Source organism: Chionomys nivalis, chromosome 15 (genome assembly GCF_950005125.1).
Source record: "Chionomys nivalis chromosome 15, mChiNiv1.1, whole genome shotgun sequence".
In the NCBI taxonomy this organism is placed as follows: domain Eukaryota; kingdom Metazoa; phylum Chordata; class Mammalia; order Rodentia; family Cricetidae; genus Chionomys; species Chionomys nivalis.
The window spans coordinates 27,760,099-27,783,874 of NC_080100.1; the positions used below are offsets into that span (position 1 = coordinate 27,760,099).

The 23,776-nt window shown below is 38.6% G+C and overlaps 1 protein-coding gene across 2 annotated transcripts; it reads left to right on the top strand.

Moving 5' to 3' along the window:
* The first annotated feature begins 301 nt into the window (after nt 1-301).
* Nucleotides 302-23,776, top strand: Ccdc152 (coiled-coil domain containing 152). Of its 2 annotated transcripts, XM_057789907.1 has the most exons (8): nt 302-388; nt 3,454-3,559; nt 9,896-9,964; nt 11,856-11,920; nt 20,163-20,265; nt 21,430-21,557; nt 23,249-23,332; nt 23,617-23,776. In XM_057789907.1, exons 1-8 carry the CDS (start codon nt 302-304, stop codon nt 23,737-23,739), a joined length of 765 nt encoding a protein of 254 aa, XP_057645890.1. In that variant the 3' UTR covers nt 23,740-23,776. The 2 variants fall into 2 exon arrangements, with proteins under 2 accessions (XP_057645890.1, XP_057645891.1); XM_057789908.1 differs by lacking the exons at nt 11,856-11,920; nt 20,163-20,265.

Below are 23,776 nucleotides of genomic sequence, written 5' to 3' on the forward strand. Positions count from 1 at the left end.
ATATGCAGAGAGCTGAGTGTTAGGCAGTGGCATTATTAGATTTTATTAAATATTGGAAGCAAATAGTTCCTCTACATGAATACATAACCCTACAAATTTTTGGTGTGTTTAGAGAAAACTTGGCAGAGGTGGGTGTGGGAAAGAGTAGAGAAAACAATGCATTTCACTTCTGCTAATACTGAGTATAACAAAAGTCCTCCAAGTAAAATGGAGCTCAGAGGAGAACTAGTGTTTGAACTACGACCAGTGTTGCAATACTCTGGGTCTTCCTTAGTATTGTCTACTCTTCGTTATTTCAGGCATGGCTCAAAGCAATGAAGAAAATATGAAAACGATTAGCAATGTGAATCTTGACAAACTGATAGAGGACTTCTCACAGATAGAAAAGGTATGTAAAGACACGTACAAGTGGCTGCAGAGAAACAGAAGATTTTTGTCAGGGAGAGGAACTGGGAAGAAAGGAAAATTCTTTTTTTTTTTTTTTTTTTTTTGGTTTTTCGAGACAGGGTTTCTCTGTGGTTTTGGAGCCTGTCCTGGAACTAGCTCTTGTAGACCAGGCTGGTCTCGAACTCACAGAGATCCGCCTGCCTCTGCCTCCCAAGTGCTGGGATTAAAGGCGTGCGCCACCACCGCCCGGCGGAAAATTCATTTTTTAAGAAAGTAACCCAGGTCTGGAGATACTGCTCAGTAGTTAGGGACACTGGCTGCTCTTAAAGACGAGAGTTCAGTTCCCAGCACCCACTTGCTCACAACTGTCTGTAACTTCAATTCCAGAAGATACACCATCCCCCTGTGGCATTTACAGGCACTATACATTCATGGTGCACTTAGATGCAGGCAAAACACTCACACACATAAAATAAAAATAAGCAAAAGTTTTAATTTTAAAAACATAAGGCAGTGTCTGCATTTGTTTCCATGAGCAGCTATTTGCTTACTGGGAGACCCAAATTTTAAGTTACGTTTTTCATTGTTTGACTATTTTTGTAGGCTGTATTTCTTTGTAAGAACTAATAAACTTGGTGTAGTTTAGTCTTCAGACATGAATTTTAGCTATGTTCGCTAAATAATAAAAGTGTGGCCAGGCATGGTGGCATATATAATTAATTCATGTACTCTGGAGGCAGAGGCAGGTGAACCTCCGTTCAAGGACGGCCTGATCTACAAAGCAAGTTCCATGACAGGCAGGGCAACACAAGGAAACCATGTCTCAAGAGGGAAAAAGTGTGAATGCTAAGAATTCATGGGAATGCTGATTTATTGTCTCCAAATCTGAAAGAATACTGTGCCAGAAATTTGAGAACACCAATAAACTTACTTTTTTCCACTGTATGATATTATAGTAAAATGTATCATTGTTGAATAAACATATGTTTTAATTTTTAAAATGAACCAGATTTGAGTAGCAAAAGTGTGTTTTGCTAAATCTTTTCTTATATTTTAAACTTTAATGTTTTACATATTCTTTGGCAATATCATACATTTTTACAATGTTTCTTAATCATATCCAACCCAAACCCCCCTCACATACCATGGAACACCCCCCAGGACTTCCCCTTCCCACCATCTCATCATCAGCATCCTTCTTTCTCCTCCTCCTTTAATAGCTCACTAAGTCTAGTTAGTGTTTCCTGCGTGCATAGGGATGTAACACACCCCACCATCAGTGAGGAGGAGCTCCTCAGCTAGAAGGAGAGCCTCATAAGCCCATTTCCACTACCACTGGAATGTTGACTGCCTTGATTTTGTACAGGCTGTGGCTGCTATGAGTCATGAGTACAACAGCCATGTCCTGTCCCTGTCCAGAGGACAGCGTTTTACAACTCTTTCCCTCATCCTCTGGCTCTTACATTCTTTCTGCTTTCTTTTCCATAATACCCTTTCTCTTTTCATCTTATTTGTACCAATATATAAAAATGTTCCTAGCACAAGGAAACAAACAGTTGATGTATTTTTGCTAAAGTTAAGAGAATGCCAGAATGCCCACAAACTCTAAAATAGTTTTAATGAAAATAAAGTAAGTTCATGTTTCAGTCTTACCATGATGATTAATTATAATATAGAACATACATGTGTTTAGTTTTTCCCCTCTCCTATCTCTTTTCCTTCTCATAGCCTAAAATTTAGTCCAGAAATTAATATAGCAACAGGGAAAAGAAATAATTACTCTTGTGAAAAAGGAATCAGTGCCATATGTTTGGACATAAATTAGAAATACATTATTATATTTTCAAGTGTCTTAAAAAGAAATAATTGTTCATTTTTTAATTTGATATAGTATTCTGACATTTAGAATTTTACCTCCTAGAGAAATACATAAATGGTAATACAGATGAAGTAATACAGCGTGAGCTGCTGAAGATAAAAGTGGGGAGTGAATAGAGGTGCAGGAAGCACAAGATCAATGATGAATTGATGTACTTGAAGAGTACAAGGAAGCTTATTGTACTCTTAACAAAGACACCAAAGAGACATATTCAGAATGATTCTTTATTGTCTATAATAGAAAAATTATAAACAACAAAATTTTCCCTAATAGCAGCTTCAAAAGTACAACTCAGAATAACTGTTAAAAGAATGCAGTAGATTTGTGCTTGTGATATTGTCTCCCAGATAATAGTGCTAAGTGGACCAGCTAAGTGCAGAACAGAATAAATAGTGTAGTTATATCATCATAAAGTCGTCTGGAAAGAAAAGTTTTAAGACAAAACATCACTGTCATCTCCAGGCTAGTCATAAACTCCTGGGCTCAGGACATACTCCTGCATCAGCCTCCAGAGAGGCTGACTGTAGGCATCTACCATTATGCTTGGTAGATGCCTTTGATTAACATGTAATTAAAGGTTAAATAATTGAAAGAAAGGTGCTCAGACTAGGTCATATTTTCCTCTTGTTTAGAACAGGCTGATTTAATATCTTGTTATGCCCCTTTCTATGAGTGTGTGTGTGTGTGTGTGTGTGTGTGTGTGTGTGTGTGTGTTGCTGGAATTGAAACCCAAGGGGGCCTCACGAATGTTATCATAGCACTTTATCACTGGCCTGCATCGCCAACCCTACCATGTTATTTTTAAAATAGAAAATAGATCAGGAAGTCATAATTATAGTGAGGGTGCTCACTACAGTGACTGCCATGGTACCCTGCAAGTATAACCTACTTTAAGTGCACATAGAACTTTTCAGAACCTTGTCTGATTGCACTCTTCTTAGCATAGTTTTAAGTACATGAAAACCTAGAATGAAGGAAGTCATCTGCTACCAGAGGCTATGCATGTAAAAAGGGGAATATTGAAGGCTCAGTACACTAGTTTGTTTAAAATTATATCCCCTATTCAGTTATTAGACTTTCAGATGTTAAGTGGATTTTGTTCTTACTTGTCTTCATATTTGTCTTAGCAAAAGAGTCAAAATAGTGTCATTTATTTTATGATAACATGCTCCCAATTTCTTCTGCAGAGGATGATAGAAAGCACTGGAAAGAATAACCGTTTGGATATTCAGCTGGAGAAGAGTAATAGTTTATTAAAGATAATGCAAACAAAAGAGGCCACGATGAAAGAAGGTCAGTCCTCCACTGCCTAAGGAAATAGTAGTCTAATGAGGGTACTCACTTCAGGGACTGACCTTATGCCCTGTGTGTGTCACCTACCTTAAGTGCATATAGTAGTTTTCAGACCATTGTCTCATTGTACTTTTTTAGTATACCTCCAAAATATGCGAGAAACCTAGGATGAAGAGAGTTAAGTCTTCTGCCAGACACTACCCATGTAACAAATGGCGAATTGAAGGTTCAGTACAGGTCTATAAAACCATGTGGGGCAAAACTTGATTTCCTAGTAAGTAAATGTAAAATGGATCACCAGTTTTAAGAGTTTAAAAGGAAGCTAGGAGCTGACAAGATGGCTCAATGGGTAAAGGCACCTGTGGGCAAGTCTAGACTTAGTTTGAGCCACATAGGATAAACAACACCAGCTCCCCCAAAATTGCCCTCTGACTTACCATGTCACACTTACTTGCACACATGCATATGCACAGACACACAAAGAAGGCGGTAAATGTGAAAACATTTTTTAAATGAAACTATGTGCTTGTGTTTTCCTTTTGGGTTTTTTATTTTTATTGCTTCTTTTATTTTTTGAGATTATAATAATATCATTTTCCTCTTCCCTTTCCTTCCTCCAAACTCTCCCATATCCCTCCTTGCTTTTTTTCAAATGCATGACCTCTTTTTTCATTAATTGTTGTTACATGAATATACATATATATTCCCAAATATAACCTGCTCAGTCTGTATAATGTTATTTGTATGTATGTTTTCAGAGCTGACCATTGAGCACATTTATTTTCTTCCTGTGTCATATTGAGAAGCCCTAAATAGCAGTGATCCAGTACCAAGATTTTGTCTTCAAATACCTTTTCTAATAAAAAAAAAAAATCTGGGTGAAGGTTAGGATTAAATTTATACTATAAGACTGAAGTATCTTGTAGTGTCAGAAGAAAGACAATACTCAAACAGAAAAAATAGCCAGGTGTGGTGTTACATTACAGGATTCCAGCACTCTGGAAGCTAAAGGAGAAGGATTATGAGTTCAGTTCAACTTGGGAGACAGAGAGAGAGAGAGAGAGAGAGAGAGAGAGAGAGAGAGCCTTTCTCATTATAAAACATGTTTTTTAAAAAGTGAAAGAGAAGGAAAAAACCCATAGTGATAGAATTTGTCAAAAATAACTCAGAAACCAACTGAAAGAGCTCTCAATGACCAAAGCTGAAATAATTTCAGCAAGAAAAAGAACAGTATTGAATTATACCCATAATGCAAAGCAAATAACCTTAATCAACTTTTATAAATAAATAATAAAGGAAAAAGAGATCTCCCATGTGGCAGAATTCTAAATGACTTCCATAGATAATTTGTTCTAGATAGGTGGAGCTTGACTCCACTGGGTAAGCGTCAGCCGAGTAGAGTCGTTTCCTTTACTGTAGGGAAACACACAGTATAACAAGATGGAGTGTGTAAATTAGATGGTGCTAAACCTTGACACTGGGCAAATGCTACCTCTGCCACATGATCAGTGACATCAGAAACAATGCCTTGTTAACTGTCTGTACCTTTGATGTGGTATGATATGATGAAAATGATGCTTTAGTTTTGTAAACTTCCTCCCCATTCCACAACCCCAGTCTAATCATGAGGTAACATCAGCAGCTTCCCACAGAAGGACATGACAGAATGCCTGACCAGTATCTCAAGGGTTGTCAAGGTCATCAAAACCAAAAAAATAGAATGTCAGAACCCAGCAGCCTAAGACGACATGGCAAATAATAAGTATAAAATGGTATGGTGGAAGCCCATGGGGCAAGCAAAAGAATTTAATATATGGAAGTATGAATAAAGCATGAATTTTAGTTAATAACATCCATATTGGTTCATAAATTACAACAGATATATCATACCAATATAGAGTATTAATAATAGTGGTAACTGGCCATATATATATATATGTATGTATGTGTGTATGTATGTATATATATCCTATTGTATATTAGTGATTATATATATCAAAACTTATATGTCAGAAATAAGTCATATATATAAATCTTTTCAATTTTTCTATACATCTAAAATTTTATCAAATGTCAGAAAGATAAAACTACTGTCACAGTGGGTGGGTGCACCCCTCATGGTCCTGACTTCCTTGCTCATGTTCTCCCTCCTTCTGCTCCTCATTTGGACCTTAAGAGCTCAGTCCGTTGCTCCAAATTGGGTCTCTGTCTCTATCTCGATCCATCGCCAGATGAAGGTTCTAAGGTGATATGCAAGATATTCATCAGTATAGGATAGGGTCATTTCAGGTTCCCTCTCCTCAGTTGCCCAAGGTACCAGCTGGACACCTGCGAACCCCTCTAGAGTCAAGTCTCTTGCCAACCCTAAGATGGCTCCCTTAGTTAGGATATATACTTCGCTGCTTCCGTATCCACCCTTCCTATATCCCAACCATCCTGTTCCCCCAAGCTCCTCCCATCCTCCCCTTCTCACGTTTCTCACCCCATTTCCCCTTAGCCCCATGCCACCTCACCCGCAAGTTCCCAGTTTTTGCCCGGCAATCTTGTCTACTTCCCCTATCCAGGCGGATGACTATACGTTTTTCTTTGGGTTCACTTTCTTATTTAGCTTCTCTAGGATCACAAATTATATGCTCAATGTCCTTCATTTATGGCTAGAAACCAATTATGAGTGAGTACATCCCATGTTCCTCTTTTTGGGTCTGGGATACCTCACTCAGGATAGTGTTTTCTATTTCCATCCATCTGCATGCAAAATTCGAGAAGTCACCAAGGCCAGCTGGACTGGGACTGAATAAGCATGGGTTGAAACTGGACTCTCTGAACATGACGGACAATGAAGGCTGATGAGAAGCCAAGGACAATGGCACTAGGTTTTGATCCTAATACATGAACTGGCTTTGTGGGAGCTTAGCCTGTTTGGATGTTCACCTTCCTGGACCTAGATAGAAGTGGGAGGACCTTGGTCTTCACGCAGGGCAGGGAATTTGGCCTGTTCTTCAGTATCGAGAGGGAGGGGGAATGGAGTGGGAGGAGGAGAAGAGGAGTGGGGATAGGGGGAGGGGAGTGGGGGGGGACGGGGCAATATGTGGGAGGAGGGGGAGGGAAATGGGAAACGGAGGGCAGGTGGAAATTTTAATTTAAAAAGAATAAAAATAAATAAATATATAAAAAAAGAAAGATAAAACTACAAAAAATTTATAAAGTACATGTATTTATTATGGAAAAGCTTTTTCAAAGTGTATGACACTGTGTCAAAATCATAACAAATTATTTTATTTTGAATTTGTTAATTGGCAGACATTTTGGAAAGTTTAAAATATATAGAGAAAAATGAATGAAAATATAGAAAATTCCTATATATTGTTCAGTTCTTCAGTTTTCTTATCATCAACACCTTGTTTTGTTACAGCTCCTGGGGCAATACTGAATTGATAGATATTTAGTTAAAATCTAAAGTTTACTTAGTGCTCACTTCTTATGTTATTCATTCTATGGATTTTGATAAATGTGTAATGACATTATCATATTATTTGTCATTACAGTATCAGACCAGATACTAGTTTCACTGCCCTAAAAGATTCCCAGTGCTCTGCTTATACATCCTCCCTTCCCTTGATCCCTCTGGATGTCTGATCTTCACTGATTTTACTGTGTATAGGTTTTTATTTTCCAAATCATCATATAGTTGGAATCATATAATACGCAGCTTTTTCAGACAGACTTCTATGACTTTGCATTTTAAATTGCTTCATGTTTCTGTGCTCAATAAAAAACTTATTTTTATTGAATTTTGTGGCAGAACCACAGTTTATTCATTCACCTATTAAAAGACTCATTGTTCTCATCCAAATTTTAGCTGTTATGAATATGACTGCTGTAGTCATCTCTGTGCTGGTTTTTTGCGTAGCTTCTTGACTAAATACCAAAGAATGTCAATCTTGGACACTTTGTAAGAGTGATCAAGAGGGCAGTAATATTAGTGTTGAAGACTAAGTACTGGTAGACTCTCTTTTTATAGGCTTAAGTTAACTATCTCTCTTTTACTGTAACAATCACTTGGGGAAAATCAACCTAAAAAGAAGAAAGATCATTTAGGGCTTACCGCTTTGGAGTGTCCAGTCCCTGACCGTGTGACACCGCTACTCTGGACTGGTGCAGCACGTGATAGCATGACACACAGCAGAAAGGACCCATAAGCCTGCATGTGAGACCCAGGAAGAGCTCTGGGTCCCATGGTTCCCTTTGATTCTGGCTCAAGGTTCTACCACCTCCTAGTGGCTCCACGACCCAAACCTTTATTTAGCACATGAGTCTTTGGGAGAAATTTCAGGTCCAAGCTGTAAGTTATGTTTTAATTGTATTTAATATTTCAAACTATTCTGTGAAATATTTACTAACACACAAATTGATAATTAATACTAGATCCTAAATTTGACTAAAATCATTAAATTATTAAGAAATAGCTTAATAATCAAGAAAATTTTAATAAAAACAGCATAATAAATTCTGAGGGAAAGGATAATGTAGATTAAGGTTTACAAAGACAATGAAAAGCTTTTATTCTAAATTATTGAATGGCATTCTAGTTGATGAAGAATTCCTTGGCTTGCTAATTTCTAATGTGGAAAAATATGGTGAGCCTGCCATCTTGTGTTCAAATTTTAAAAAATACTTTAAAAACCTCCAGTATGCACAGAGTAGCAAGGTGATTTTCATTTGCTGATTACTGAAGGAACTTCAACTACCTTATTTTACTAATTGCTGGCTTCCTTACGATAAATGATGAAGTAATGACCGAGCACACCTCTCTTATCCTATCACCTAGCACAGTAGCATGTGCGAAGCAAGTTATCAGCTAACGCCTGTCTGGGAAATGTAATTAACCATCATTCCGTTACTGGGAAATTGCAACATGGAGAAAGGAGAATGTGATGGAGAGCTTTGTGTGAGTGGGTGGCAAGGACAGGAAGAACAGGAAAGGTGATAGGCCACAAATGGGGAACCTGTTACTGGTCATGAGGCTTTGAGCTTTTGCAAAATACTTTTCATCATCATGACTGAAGAAAGTATTTTGCATTATGTATGAAGCCGCTGGCACTTAGGTTGCTTTGTAACAGTGTTTAGGGGTTTTAAGTCTTGCCCAGGACTTAGTTTTGAGTACCAAGAGAAAGAGCTTATTGCTCAGCAGTAACAAAAACCCCCTCTTACACCATCTCACTAGCTGTGGCCCTCCACCTTTGAACAAATTCAGTGTGACTTGACTCTCTTTTTTAAGAATGTGCTTTTCTGGAAGAGTTGCATGGAAACACTTTTGGTGATTCCTAGACATGTCCAGGTGTGGAGCACTTTCAGAGAAGACGTTGTTAAGGCCCAGGGAGATGGTCTCTACTGTACTGTGCCTTAGAAAATTATTGCTAAGTGTTGGGATTTGTTTCACATAAAAGGTGAATTAAAATACTTACTGTATGCGTTGGCTAGTTTTCTGTCAACTTGACAAAAGCTAGAGTCATCAGAGAAGAGGGAGCTTGCTGAGAGGTGGTGTTGCATGCTTTTAATCCCAGCACTTGGGAGGCAGAGTCAGGTGGATTTCTGAGTTTGGAGCCAGCCTGGTCTACAGAGCAAGTTCCAGGACTTCCAGGGCTACACAGAGAAACCCTGTCTAAGAAAGAAAGAGAGAGAGAGAGAGAGAGAGAGAGAGAGAGAGAGAGGGAGGGAGGGAGGGAGGGAGGGAGGGAGGGAGGGAGGGAGGGAGGGAGGGAAGGAAGGAAGGAAGGAAGGAAGGAAGGAAGGAAGGAAGGAAGGAAGGAAGGAAGAGAAAAACAGAGAAATGGGTGGGGAAAGGAGGGAAAGAGAAGTGCAGGTTATGGGGAAGTGAGGAGGAGGGAGTCTCATTTGAGAAAATACTTCTAGAAGATCAGGCTATAGACAAGCCTGTAGGGCATTTTCTTAATTAGTGATTTATGGGGGAGGCCCCTGCCCACTATGGGTAGAGGCGCCCATGGGTGGTCCTGGATTCTATAAGAAAGTAGGCTGAGAAAGTCATGAGGAGCAAACAGTAAGCAGCACTCCTCCATGGCCTCTGCATCCAGGTTTCATCACAGTAATAGTCACCCTAACTAAGACAGAAATTGGTACCAGGGTAGCTCTTGCCTCCAGGTTTCATCACAGGAATAATAGCCCTAACTAAGACACCATATATTGTAATGTACCTTGAGATGTCTGGTTGCTTTATTAAGATCACATAATTTTCAGTTAAATATTATTTTATTTCAACTCTTTCAATCAAGAAGATTCCAAGATGATTTTCAAATAAATATATCTTCTATGTTTTAGAATGTGCTACTCTTCATACTATGATAAAAGGGCTACAACAGACTATTCAGTATCAACACAATTTGAAAGGTAAGTTGGGGTAATCGTTCTTAAAATCATGGTTTGGGGGGAGGATAGTTAATTCAATAAATTGCTTACATGAGTACAATCCATAGAAAGTATGTTTAAAAGAAGAAAGAGGAAAAGAGAGAGGGAGGGAGGGAGGGAGGGAGGGAGGGAGGGAGGGAGGGAGGGAGGGAGGGAGGGAGGGAGAGAGGGAGGGAGGGAGGGAGAGAAGAGTGAGCAAAAGAAAGTCAGGTATGGTGGTATCTGCTTATAAACACAGCATGGTGCAAGGCAGAGACAGGTGAAGCCCTATAGCTCATTCAGGGGCCACCTAGACTGAACTACTTGGCAAACTCCAGACCACTGAGAGACTCTGTCTCAAAACACAAGGTGTGTTTGTATTGCTGATAGAATGTAATGTAGCCATTATCACAAACTAGTGATTACTCAGAAAAATGAAACCTGGAATTATCATTTGATTCAGAAATTTCACTCTGAGGTATTTACAAAAAGAATAAAAATCAGATACATAAAATTTTGTTTGCTAGTATTCATAGCAACTTTAATCACAAACGCCAAAAGGTGGAAATAGCCTCCTGTAGATTGGATATAAAATGTGCCCTCAAAGGTCCATATGTTAGAAACTTTGTCTTCAGCCCATAGGAGAAAGAACACTGGGGGAGAACTTTTGCCTCTTTTTTCTCTATCACAAACCAGCCACGTACAGTGGACAGCTTTGACTTGCCCTGCACTTTCATTGTGTGCTACCACAGGCTCAAATCAATGGGTAGAGTCATGAACAGAAACTCACAGAACTGTAAGCAAAATAAACCTTTTCCTCTTTGTAAATGTCCATCAAAATAACAGAGCTGAGTAATGCCAGTGTTCATCAGCAGATGGATAAACAAATGTGGTATATACATAGGACGAAACGTTGGGCATCCTTAAGATGGAGTGGAATTTGGATACATGCTACAACATAAACTTGAAAACATTATGCTAGGTGAAATATGCTAGACAAGTACAGAGACTCAGAGACTATTTAGTTCCGCTTATGCCTGGTACTTAGAATAGTAAAATTCATAGAGATGGAAATAACAAGTTACCAAGGGCTGGAGGACAGAATAGGAGAGATTAGTGTCTCATAGACACAGCATATACACTATGGGAAGATAATAAGTTCCAGAGATGGAAGTCAAGATGGTTATTCACATTATACTTAATGCCTCTGAACTGTGTGCCTGGAATAGCTGAAGCAGTAAGTGTTGTTGAGTACATTTCATCATGATAAAATGGTGCCTAGACTTTTAAAGCATAGGAATCTCAATCATAAAATAAAGCCCATTAAAAACAACAAGAAAAAGAAAGCCCATTATAATTTAGCCCAGACTGGTCCAGAATTTGCAGTAGTCCTTCTACCTTAGTCTCCCAAGAGCTAGAATTACAATGGCAAGCTATCACACTGACCTCTGAAATTGTTTCCCTCCTCTGCTACACACTTCTCTGTGTCTGGAATACAGTTTTCAAAGGCAGAACAAGCCTTACCTCTTAAATCTCAGTTCAGGGTGGCTGCTTCTTCCCCAAACCCTTATTCAGTATCAAGATGACCCAGGTCTGTCCCACCACATGTTCTCACAGAATTTCAATTACAGAACTGTAAGCAAAATAAACCTTTTCCTCTTTGTAAATGTCCATCAAAATAACAGTGCTACTATAGAAGGTTTATTTAATAAAGCTATTGCATCTGCCACACAACTAGACTGTAAGTTCAGTGAAAAGCAAAAAAATCCTAATGTTCCTGCATTCCCAGTGTCTAGCATACTTCCAGAGCACATGCATGATCAGAAATGTAAATGTTACAGATAATTAATTTTAAGTCTATTTAGTAATATATTCCTTGATTATTTATATACAGATGAAAATGAACAACTAAAAAGAAATATTGATTATATGAAAAAGAAGTTAAAATCTCATGAGCAGGTGAGTTTATAGTCTATTGTATTCAGTTAGACCCTTGAAAAGCATTTGTTCATTCAAAGAAGAAGCAAGTTGAGTTTTTTAATATTTTTTATTGTTTTTATTGAGCTATATATTTTTCTCTGCTCCTCTCCCTTTCTCTCCCCTCCCCTTCAACCCTCTCCCATGGTTTCCATGCTCCCAATTTACTCAAGAGATCTTGTCTTTTTCTACTTCCCTGTAGATTAGATCCATGTATGTTTCTCTTAGGGTCCTTTTTTTTTTCTAAGTTCTCTAGGATTGTGAATTGTAGACTGGTTTTTCTTTGATTTATGTCTAAAAGCCACTTATGAATGAGTATTATATTTATCTTTCTAGGTCTGGTTTACCTCACTCATTATGATGTTTTCTAGATTCATCCATTTGCCTGCAAATTTCATAATGTCATTATTTTTTTTCTGCTATGTAGTACTCTATTGTGTATTGCTGGGTCTTGAGGAAGGTTGTTTCCTAATTTTCTGAAGAATATCCATACGGATATCCAAAGGGATTGTACCAGTTTGCAGTCCCACCAGCAATGCAGAAGTGTTCCCTTTACCCCGCATCCTCTCCAGCATAAGTTGTCATCAGTGTTTTTGATCTTGGCCATTCTTACAGGTGTAAGATGGAATCTCAGAGTTATTTTAATTTCCATTTCTTTGGTGGCTAAGGATGTTGAGCATTTCCTTAAGTGTCTTTCAACCATTTTAGATTCCTCTTTTGAGAATTTTCTGTTTAGGTCTGTACTCCATTTTGTATTGCATTATTTTTTTCTTTTGATGTTCAATTTCTTGAGTTCTGTGTATGTTTTGGAGAGCTGCCCTCTGTCCAATGTGGAGTTGGTGAAGATCTTTTCCCATTCTGCCATTTTGTCTTGTTGACTGTGTCCTTTGCTTTACAGAAGCTTTTCAGTTTAGAAGGTCCCATTTATTAATTATTTTTCCCATTGTCTGTGCTACTGGGGTTATATTTAGGAAGTGGTATCCTGTGCCAATGCATTCTAGTGTACTTCCCACTTTCTCCTCTATGAGGTTCAGTGTGGTTGGCTTTCTGTTGAGCTTTATGTCATGGCTTTGATTCATTTGGACTTGAGTATTGTTCATGGTGGTAGGTATAATTTTCATTCTTCTACATGCTGATATCCAGTTATGCCAGCACTATTTGTTGAATATGCTTTCTTTTTTCCATTTTATTTTTTTTTCTTTTTTTGTCAAAAATCAGGTGTTCATAGGTGTGTGGATTGATATTTGGGTCTTCAATTCAATTCCATTGGTCCTCCTGTCTGTTTTTAAGCCAGTACCAGCTGTTTTCAGTACTGTAGCTCTGTAGTCGAGTTTGAAGTCAAGGATTGAGATGCCTCCAGAAGTTCCTTTATTGTACAGGATTGTTTTGGCTATCTTGGGTTTTTTGCTTTTCCATATAAAATTGAGTATTGTTCTTTTGAGGTCTGTGAAGAATTTTTCTGGGATTTTGATGGGCATTGCATTGAATCTATAGATTGCTTTTGGTAGGATTGTCATTTTTACTATGTTAATTCTACCTACCCAAGTGTATGGGAGATCTTTCCATTTTCTGGTTTCTTCTTCAATTTCTTTCTTTAAAGATTTAAAGTTCTTGTCATACCAGTCTTCCAATTGTTTGGTTACAGTTACTCTGAGATAATTTATGTTATTTGTGGCTATTATGATGGGTAGTGTTTCTCTGATTTCTTTATGATCCCATTTATCATCTGTGTACAGGAAGGCTACTGATTTTTTGAGTTAATCTTGTATCCTGCTACATTACTGAAGGTGTTTATGAGTTGTAGAAGTTCCTTGGTAGAAATTTTGGGGTCCTTTATGTAATAATATCCTGTTATCAGCAAATAGTGAGAGTTTGACCTCTTTTCTGATTTGTTTCCGCTTGATCCCCTTTTGCTGTCTTATTGCTATAGCTAGAACCTCAAGAACTATATTGAATAGATATGGAGAAAGCGGACAACCTTTCCTAGTTTCAGTGGGATCACTTTGAGTTTCTCTCCATTTAGTGTGATGTTGGCTGTTGGTTCACTGTATATTGTCTTTATTATGTTTAGGTATGTTCCTGAAGCAAGTTGTTTTAATTAACGCACCAAAAATTATGTAAGTGTAGTATATATATGTGTCATATATGTAAAAATCTTTAATAAATGAATGATAACTTTTGCAACTTGTAGACTTATTTTTAAATCAACTATCTTTTTTTAAAATATTTATTTATTTATTATGTATACAATATTCTGTCTGTGTGTATGCCTGCTGGCCAGAAGAGGGCACCAGACCCCATTACAGATGGTTGACTTATTTTTAAATCAACTATCTTTTTTTAAAATATTTATTTATTTATTATGTATACAATATTCTGTCTGTGTGTATATGCCTGCTGGCCAGAAGAGGGCACCAGACCCCATTACAGATGGTTGTGAGCCACCATGTGGTTGCTGGGAATTGAACTCAGGACCTTTGGTAGAGCAGGCAATGCTCTTAACCTCTGAGCCATCTCTCCAGCCCCCTTGTAGACTTTTTTTTACAAAACATAATGCACTAATACCACTTACACACTGTTTCTTTTTACCAGGAAGAAATGCAATTATTTTACTATATGGTTTTCAATTGTGTTAATAGACTTACTTTAGAGTATATTCTGTTGGTTGATATTTTTAATTCTTTTCCTGTAAAAGAGTGAGTCTTTATTCTTTGTGATTTGGGTAATCATCGCACCATCCAAATAATGGGGGGACTTCATGTAGAGCACACATTAGTTCTTTCCAGTGGTCATTATATTCTGTTACATTGACTTCCATCCTTCAGAAACAGTGTAGTGATATGAACTGCAGAACATGTAACACAGTGTTTCAAAATGCAAAAGGCAAAAAAAAAATGCTAATTCCTAGCCACCTACCCATTGAGGGGATTTGTTGGAGAACCTTTTTCTCATTTCCAAGAACCAACATATCAAACTCAAAGATCTCCAAAATTCTTGTTGAATCTGTGCAGGCTTAGTTTGAAGGGTCTTCTTATAAATTAATGGGTTCCTGTGTGACAGGCTCTTAAGGAAACACTGCTTGTCTTAGCATCCAACCTGGGACTTCTGAGTAATGCCCACCAGTAAGAACAAGCATTTGCCTGTTCTTTTGGAGGACTTAGACTTTCAGTTAAGTATCTCTGAGATACTTTTCTCTGTTTTTCTTTCCCCTCCTTCCTTAATTCTTCCCTGCTCCTTTCCAAATCTTAACTGTTGAGCTCCACAGAAGATGATGAGTCAGTTTGCAGTCCAGGTACAGAAACAGAAAATTTTACCCTTTTCCCTTCTAAAACTTCAAGACTGACCATGATCCTTCCTATATATAACTCAGTGGGATGAAAAGTATAAAGCACCACAATCCATTTTTAATTTTTTAAACAACTTGCCCAAAGTATACTTCTTACATGACCTCAATGCAATGATAATTTACTAATATAGACCCTCATGCTAAAACCAAAACTCATGGAGAACCACTTCTTAGAAACAAACATGGAAGATGCTATAGAAGTACTTGGTAGGTGACTCTGTACATTTCACATAGAAAATTCTTAAGTTTCATGAGACAAGAATACAGCCAGAAGCTATCCCTTATAATTTAAAGTTCCCAGAAACTGAATAAAAAGGCAACCAACTACCATTTCCTAGGGATTGACATTATTAAGGAAAAGAAGGTATTATTCCTTTGGACTTACACAGGCTAATATAATAAGAAAGATCTCCCTCACTCCCTACCAAGTTAGAGCCTATCTCAGCCCACATGTATGACAGCCCTTATGCCCAGAAGCTGGAGTGAAATTATGGATTTTATCAAATTAATGCATGCCTTCCACTTAGTAGTGGCATCTGCAGGCGGCATCTGCAGATGGAAAGGTACATAGAATTTTCTCATGCTTCTTAGAGCAACAGTGACTTATTCACCTCATGTAGTTTGTAGGGAACATTCTGTTGGCTCTTCTAGTTGCCCTAGAAACCTGGATACACACAAATGGGTAAAATAGCCAGCTTTGAGGTTCTCTCTGCATTGACCCTGCCCAGTTTTAATCACATCTAAAAGTCTTACAGGTTTGGTCAATCCTGCAACTCCTGTAGCAGGATAAATAGCACAAATGGTAGTCTAGACTGTGCGCATTTAAACTAGTTGTCCTCGCTATTTTTATGTTGCTGTGGCAAAAGACACTAACAGAAGGACTTAATGAAGAAAGGATTTATGCTGACTCACAGATCAAAAATCCACTATACCTTCATGGTTGAGAAGGTAGGGGCAGGAGCTAGAAACAGCTGGTCTCATCACCCACAGCCAGGAGATGGAGAGGGGTGAAAAAGTGTTTGCTTGGTTTCAACACTTGTTATAGACCAGAACACACATGCACACACACACACACAATTAAGATGAGTCCTCCCATATCAATTAACGTAGTCAGTATACTCCCTAACAGGCATACCCTGACTTATCTCCCAGGTAATTATAGGTTCTGTCAAATCGACAACACTAATCATCATTCATCTCACTGAGTAATTGTATTTAATTATAGACACACCAGCCAGTACATCTAGATTTTTCTGAAGTCTTTGTTTTACCTTCTCAATACCACTGAATATTAGGAATAACTATAAACCGTTTGTCAAAAGAACATGCTCACAAATATATGCACACATGGTTTTGCACAATATCTTAGCTGTAATTTCGAGTTACACTGCAAAGCCTTAGTAATAAAAAAATAGCGTGGTACTAGCACAAAAACAAACATGTGACTCAACGGACTAGAATAAAGAACCCAAATATAGACTCAGATACACAACCGCACAACTTTAGGCTCCTGATTATTTACAAAGATGTCAAAAGTAGATGCTAAAGAAACAACAACTTCTTCAACAAGTGAATGTCCAGGAAGAGAAGAACGAAATTAACTACCTTTCTCAGCCTCCACAAGAATCACCTCCCACTGGACTGAAGGGTTAGTGTGAAACATGAGACCCTAAAGCTGTTAGAGGAAAACTTGGGGAAACAATTCAAGATAGAGCAGGAAGGATGTTTGCAATGGCTACTCCAGAAAACAATGCCCGCAGCAGATAAATGGACCTCGTGGGGTTAAAAGTCTTCTTACAGCAAGGAAAACAGTTGAGTAATGAAATAACCTGCAAAATGGAGGAAAACCTTTGCTACCTGCTCATCAGACAGGATTAATATCTAGACTACACAAAGAGCTCTCAAAAATCTGTAAAAAGTGAAATCACCTCCAGGTAGTTGTCTTCTGACTTCCACATACATGTCTCTCTCTCTCTCTCTCTCTCTCTCTCTCTCTCTCTCTCTCTCTCTCTCTCTCTCTCTCTCTCTCTCCTGACTTCTACTTTTGGATAAGAATATGCTCTCAGCTACTTCTCCAGGACCCTGCCTGCCTCCTTCCATCTCCCTGCCATGATGATCATGGACTCTTAAACTGTAAGCAAGCCCCAATAAACTCTTTCTTCTATCAGTTGCCTTGGTTATGGTGTTTCTTCACAGCATAACTAAGTATGTGAACAAGAAAGGTAACTAAGTAACTAAGGACGTGAACAAGAAGAAACGCCTATATATGCTAGTGGAAATATAAACTAGTCCAGGCACCATGGAAGTCAGTGTGCAGGTTTCCCAAGAAAACCCTGCTCTACCATTCCTGGCTATTCACCAAAGGGGTTCTAGATCATCATATCATAGAATTACTTGTATATTAATATTTATTGTAGCACTGTTCATAATAACTAAGTTATAGAGCCAACCTAAATATCCAACAGTAAAGTAATGTATTTAAAATATATATCATTAATAAATGAGACCTCATGAAACTGAAAAGCTTCTGTAAGGAAAAGGACGTCATCAAAAGGGCACAATGGCAGCCTACAAAATGGGAAAAGCTCTTCACCAACATCACATCTGACAGAGGGCTGGCTGATTTCCAAAATATATAAAGGACTCAAGAAACTAGACATCAGCAAACCAAATAATCATATTAAAAAATGAGGCACAGGAGGGAACTCCAGCAACAGCTCTGGCCCATGCCAGGAAGATGGGTACTATTATGGGGAGCAAATATATGGTGTGTTCTGGAAGAGAGGGCAAGAAAGACTGTATGTTCATATGCTATGGTCAAAGGTAGACCTGGAGAAGTGAAAGAGCTGAGGAGTGGGCTGAAATGGCTGCCTTGATAACCACCCAGGGCCATGATGATGTCTGGGCCTGGGCTGCTCCTGGGACCCATGTCTGGGTTCATAGCTCTGATGCATCCCTTTTGATGTCCATGGCCCCTGATACCACCAAAGCCAAGAGGACAGGACTGTACAGCATTGGCCCCACCCCCTCACTAGCTGCAACACTTTGGAGAACTGGTCCTGCCCCTCACTGACTGAAACACTCAGGAGAGAATCCTATACGTCACCTGGGCATCACTATAGAAAAAAAGTCAATGAAATGATTCCTAATGATATTCTGCTATACTCATAGATAGTACCTAGCCAGATTGTCATCAGAAAGGCATCACCCAGCAAATGATGGAAACAGATGCAGAGACCCACAGCCAAATATTAGGCAGAGCTCAAGGAATCCTGTGGAAGAAAGGGAGGAAGGGTTATGGGAGCCAGAGAGGCCAAGGACACTACGAGAAAACACACAGAGTCATCTAGAACTGGGCTCATGGGGACTCACAGAGACTGAACCATCAACCAGAGAACTTGCATAGGACTGACCTGGGTCCTCTGCACATGTGTTCCAGTTGTGTGGTTTCATCTTCTTGTGGGATTCCTGGCAGCAGGAGCAGAAGTTGCCTCTGCCTCAGTTGCCTGCTCTTAGCACCCTTTCCTCCTGCTGGGTTGCCTGTCCAGCATTAATGAGGTGCCTAGTCTCACTGCAACTTGATAAACTGTGGCTGGTTGATATACATGGAAGACCTGCACTTTTCTGAAGGGATGGGGAGAGGGAGAGACGTTGCAGGGAGGGACTGGGAGAAGAGAAAGAAGGGAGGGGAAACTGTGATCACGCTGGAGAAAATTAATTAATTAATAAGAAAGAGAGAAACAAACAAACAAAAAATGTATCTATATACAGTGATATCTTTTTTCAACCATAAAGAAAAATGAAGTTAGGTTGTTTGTAGGGAAATGGATACAACTGGAGATAATCATATTAAATTAAACCAATCTTCTAAAGACAAATATCATTATATTTTCTTTCATTTGTGCTTCCTAGATTTTATATAAATGCATAAAATCATGCACATATATTTGACATGAAGGTGGAAACAAAATATCTTGAACAAAGACTTGAGTAAGATGAGGCTAGGAATGGGAATATATACACAGTTTGAGTGTGTGTGAGAGAGAGCATGTGTGTATGTGTTGTAGAAGAGTGTTTGTGTAAGAGTGTATGTGAGTGAGTGTGTATGTGTGTGTATGAGAGAGAGAGAGAGAGAGAGAGAGAGGAGAGAGAGAGAGAGAGAGAGAGAGGAACAAAGTAGAAGGGGTACAATACAATGTGGAGGAAAAAGGAGTCTCGAGGAAGTGGGTAGGAGGAACAAGGAAAGGTAACGCACATCAGTACTTTTGCTGCCGCAGCTAAGTACCTAACAAGAAACAATTTAAAGTAGGAAAGTTTTCTTTAGGCGCACAGTTTGGAGAACCATCTGGTCACAGCAGAGAAAGAACAAGGAACTGAGGCCACCGGCCACATTGCAGCCCCTCTCAGGAAGCAGATTTTGAGCAGAAAGTAGAGACAGGCTGCGAATCTCAAGATTTACCACCAGTGATAAGCCTTTACACACTGTGTAAGCCTCCTAACAGTTCCAAGATCTCTGAAAACAGGATTCCTGTGTGGTGGTCAGGCATCTGGACACATGAGCATGTGGGATTAGTCCACATTCACACCACAACAGGGAGGAAGTCAAACAAAATACAGCAAAATCTCTTACGCAGAATCTGGGTGTGTCTTCAGCATAAGAGGGACTGTCTTGAGAGAGGAAAAGGAACAACTGAGGGAGGGACAGGAAATGGGTGCACATATGAGCAAGGCACAGTGATCTATATGTGTGAATAATAAAACTTGTTATTTTGTGTATGATAAAAAGCACTGGATATGGTTGCATGCCAAAATTAATGTTAGCTGGGAAATTAACCTTTTTAATTATTACATTGAAAATGAATATATTTTAATGTCTAGGAATATAAGAGCAGTATTGCCAAACTCATAAGTGAAATGAAAATCAAAGAGGAGGGACATAAAATCGAAATGAGCAAACTTTATCAGGATATGCAGAAAAAAGGTAACTTTACATTTTTAATTTATTGAGTTCTGACATATCATGCAGCAATTTAAAGGTGCATATTATTTTTTCCAATAATAGTATTCTTGAATGAACACACCTTGATACATTTTAATTTAAATTTTGTATATTTATGCAGCATAAATATAATAGTTCTAAGTCTTGTTCATGTTTGTGATCAATTCTGCCTAATGTGGACCAATAGTTCCATTCCCTGGTAACTAAGCATTTGAATACATGAACCTATGGGGCCATTCTTATTCAAACCACCTCAAATGAATGTGCTCTGCATAGTCTAGGGGACCACATGCATGCAAATAATACACTGTGAAGCCAGGTTTCCCACTAAAACCACACTTTAAAGTGATCTTGGGTAATGAGTCCATCTTGTACCTCTGGTTTCTTTCTCCTAAGATGGAGCCAGCACTTCTCTCAACAGTTCTCATTTGTTTTAACATCTGCACCTAGAAATGGCTTTTTATGTGATGTTCTGCCTTAGAGAGAGCATCCTGAGAAAGGCCCCTCCATTTTAGGCTTATTTGGTTAACAATTTTCTAACCTTTTGGATGTAAAATGTCCCCCACTGGCTGTTTGTACAGTTGATCCCCAGTTGGTGCTGTTTGGGGAGATTGTGGAACCTTTAGGAGGTAGAGCCTACCTAGAAGAAGTGTGTCATGGGCAGGAAACCTTATGTTTACAGTCCAACCTGACTTCATATTATCTGTCTGCTTCCTGGTCTACTGATACCAAGAAGCCACTGCAGGCTGCCAGCACCACAGACCTACTCATGGTGTGTCTTTTCCACACGGTGGCTTGAATCTACTGATACTGTGAGCCAAAACAAACCTTTCTTCCCCTGAGTTGCTTCGTGTCGGGTATTTTGTTACAGTGATGGGGAAAGCAATAGTTTCCCCTCAGTTGCCAACACTTTGCATGTTCTTCCTGCAGCATCCCAATCACAGCTGTAACTAATGGCTGCCTCCTAGCCCAAAGCAGAAATTCAGTGAAAACAGAGGACACATGTATTCTGTATGGATGTTAAGTATAACGCCTGGTACACGTGTGATCAATAAACTTGCTGAATAAACAAATGAAAAAAATTAATAAATGTAAGCGCATAACTTTGAACTGTTGAATGACTAAATTTATTTTTGTTTTACTTAGTTGAATTAAATGAAGAAAAACACAAAGAACTAATGATAAAGAAAGAGATGGAATTATCAGAGTTAAATGAAAAGTTAAGAACTCAAGAGAAGGAAAAGCAAAATGAAATACTCAAACTACAACTAGAAGTAGGTGCTTGCAAGTCTGCTAAACAGAAGTGTGCTCCTTAGTCTAACCATGCTTTGTCTCCTATTGCAGTGACATAAATGTCAGGACTAGATAGAACCTTCTAACAAGACTCCACGCATTCTCATTCTCCAGCAAGAGCAGCGCTCAGTCATCAGGCTACCAGTCAAAGGCTTGATCAAAAGAAGGTCCTAACTTCCAGGAAGGACATTGCTTCCTCTGAGAATGAGGACAGCAACTCAGGAGTTAGCTGTTTTACAGTCTGCTCCACACAGGAGGCGCACAGCCACCATGCCAGCATAGCAAGAGTACAACAAATCCTTGGCAAAATTTCTCTCCAGAAGAAATCATGGAACCCTTTTGTTCTATATGGGATAAAAGCAGGCAAATTTCTCTAATATAGTTCTAGGAAAACATATATTCTAGAGACAAACAAAACTTCTTTGAAACATTTGTATATATACTTTAAATAAGTATATCTCATAAGTTTTGTAGTTTCTTTCTTTTCAATGAACTATATTCCACTAATGTCAGAATCTCACAGATACTGATGTGTTAACAAAGTATTTGTCTTTTGCATTTTTTTCTACATTCTACCAACCTCTTCTTCCAGTATTATGCCATGACCTCCACCCATCTCTACTTTGACATTACATTATGCAAAAATTCACAGAGCTTAATTAAAATAATTTACTCTTTATTTTCCAGGAACGTTGCAATGCCTAGGGTGCTTTTAGGTAACATTTTGGGACAGAAAGGGTTACACTGCTTCATAGGGATTTTGCTACTGCTGTTGCTGCCATTGCACTGCTATACAGCTGCTGATGGGTCACCTCTGCCTCCTATCCTAGTCTATCCACAGAGAGGGCTGGATTGCCAACTGAAATACAGCGAGCCTTATTTCAAGATGTACCCCCAACTTACCATCTTTCAGTTAGGAATTTGCATTTTGTTTGCTGTCTGGGATCTGCCAATGGACTAGTCTGACTGTACTATTTGACTAGTACTCGGATGTCTTTGTGTGTCGTCATTATAACTCCAGTTCTCTTCTAAAACCAGAGCACAATCTCATGGAAAGCTTATCTAGTTTTCTGAGAGGCCACACTAAGGTTCATCTAAAAGGAAGAACTATAGTAGAACATTGTGCTTTAAAAATGGCTTATAAGAATAGGCTATACAGATCTTTTAATTTGACTCAATTTAATCAAAAAAAAGCCTGAATTGACTAAATCACATCCAATTTCTAACATTTGGCTTCAAAGTTTGAAAGATCTGTGAGCATATCTCCTGAGACTGTGGATTACAGTGGATTTTCCTGATGAAAGCACAACAGTGGTGATGGGAAATATTTTCTATTTGGAGATCAAGAGTATGCCTCACATGGAATGGGGGAGAGCAATGGTACTTAGAGGAAAAGTACCGTGCTATCTCTAGAGGTAGCACCCAGGCTTTTGAGCCTCTTTTAAAGCCCCCCAAACAATTTTAACCCACCATCTAGCTGAATCTTGTTTGGATGGTCTTTGTTCTTTTTTCAAATTGTCTCATAAAACCTTTTCTGTCTGCTATATAGAGTGTGTTCAATTACAAAATATATAGCAAAGGATGTTGCTGGTATACTTTTCTGTAGAAACATTGTTTCTGAGTATTGAACTACAATAGCCTTAATGACTTTCTTTTTTTGAATTTGGTTCAGTTTGACACAAAACTAGCACGAGTTCAAACTAAATCAAAGTCGTACCCGGATGCTACTATCTTGCAGCAGAGTATCTACAGAAGGGTATGTGCATTTTGTCCCATGACTCTGTCTTCAGTAAATTAATTGCATCAATGTGTTCCTACAAACATTTATTTCCTAATGTTTATTTTAAATATAGTAAATTAGTTTTGTAGCCTTATACCAGTTTTTTCCTTTCAATCACACAAAGTGAAACTACAGGCCTTTCACAGTAAGATAGTCTTAAAAATATAAGCCTCAGGTGTGTTTTGACTGTTGTTTTGTCTTTCCTTTTACTTAATCTTACTTCTAAATTGCAATGAGAGCCTTTCTTCTGCTTCATTTAGAAGCTTCAACATCTTCAAGAGGAAAAGAGCAAGGAGATTGCGAGTCTCCAGAACACTATCCGAGACCTGGAGCGGCGCCTCGCAGCTGCCAAAAACTCCCGCCCCCCTCGGGGACGGTTTTGAGCAGAGCTCTTTATGCATTAGCTACAAGTTAGTTTCT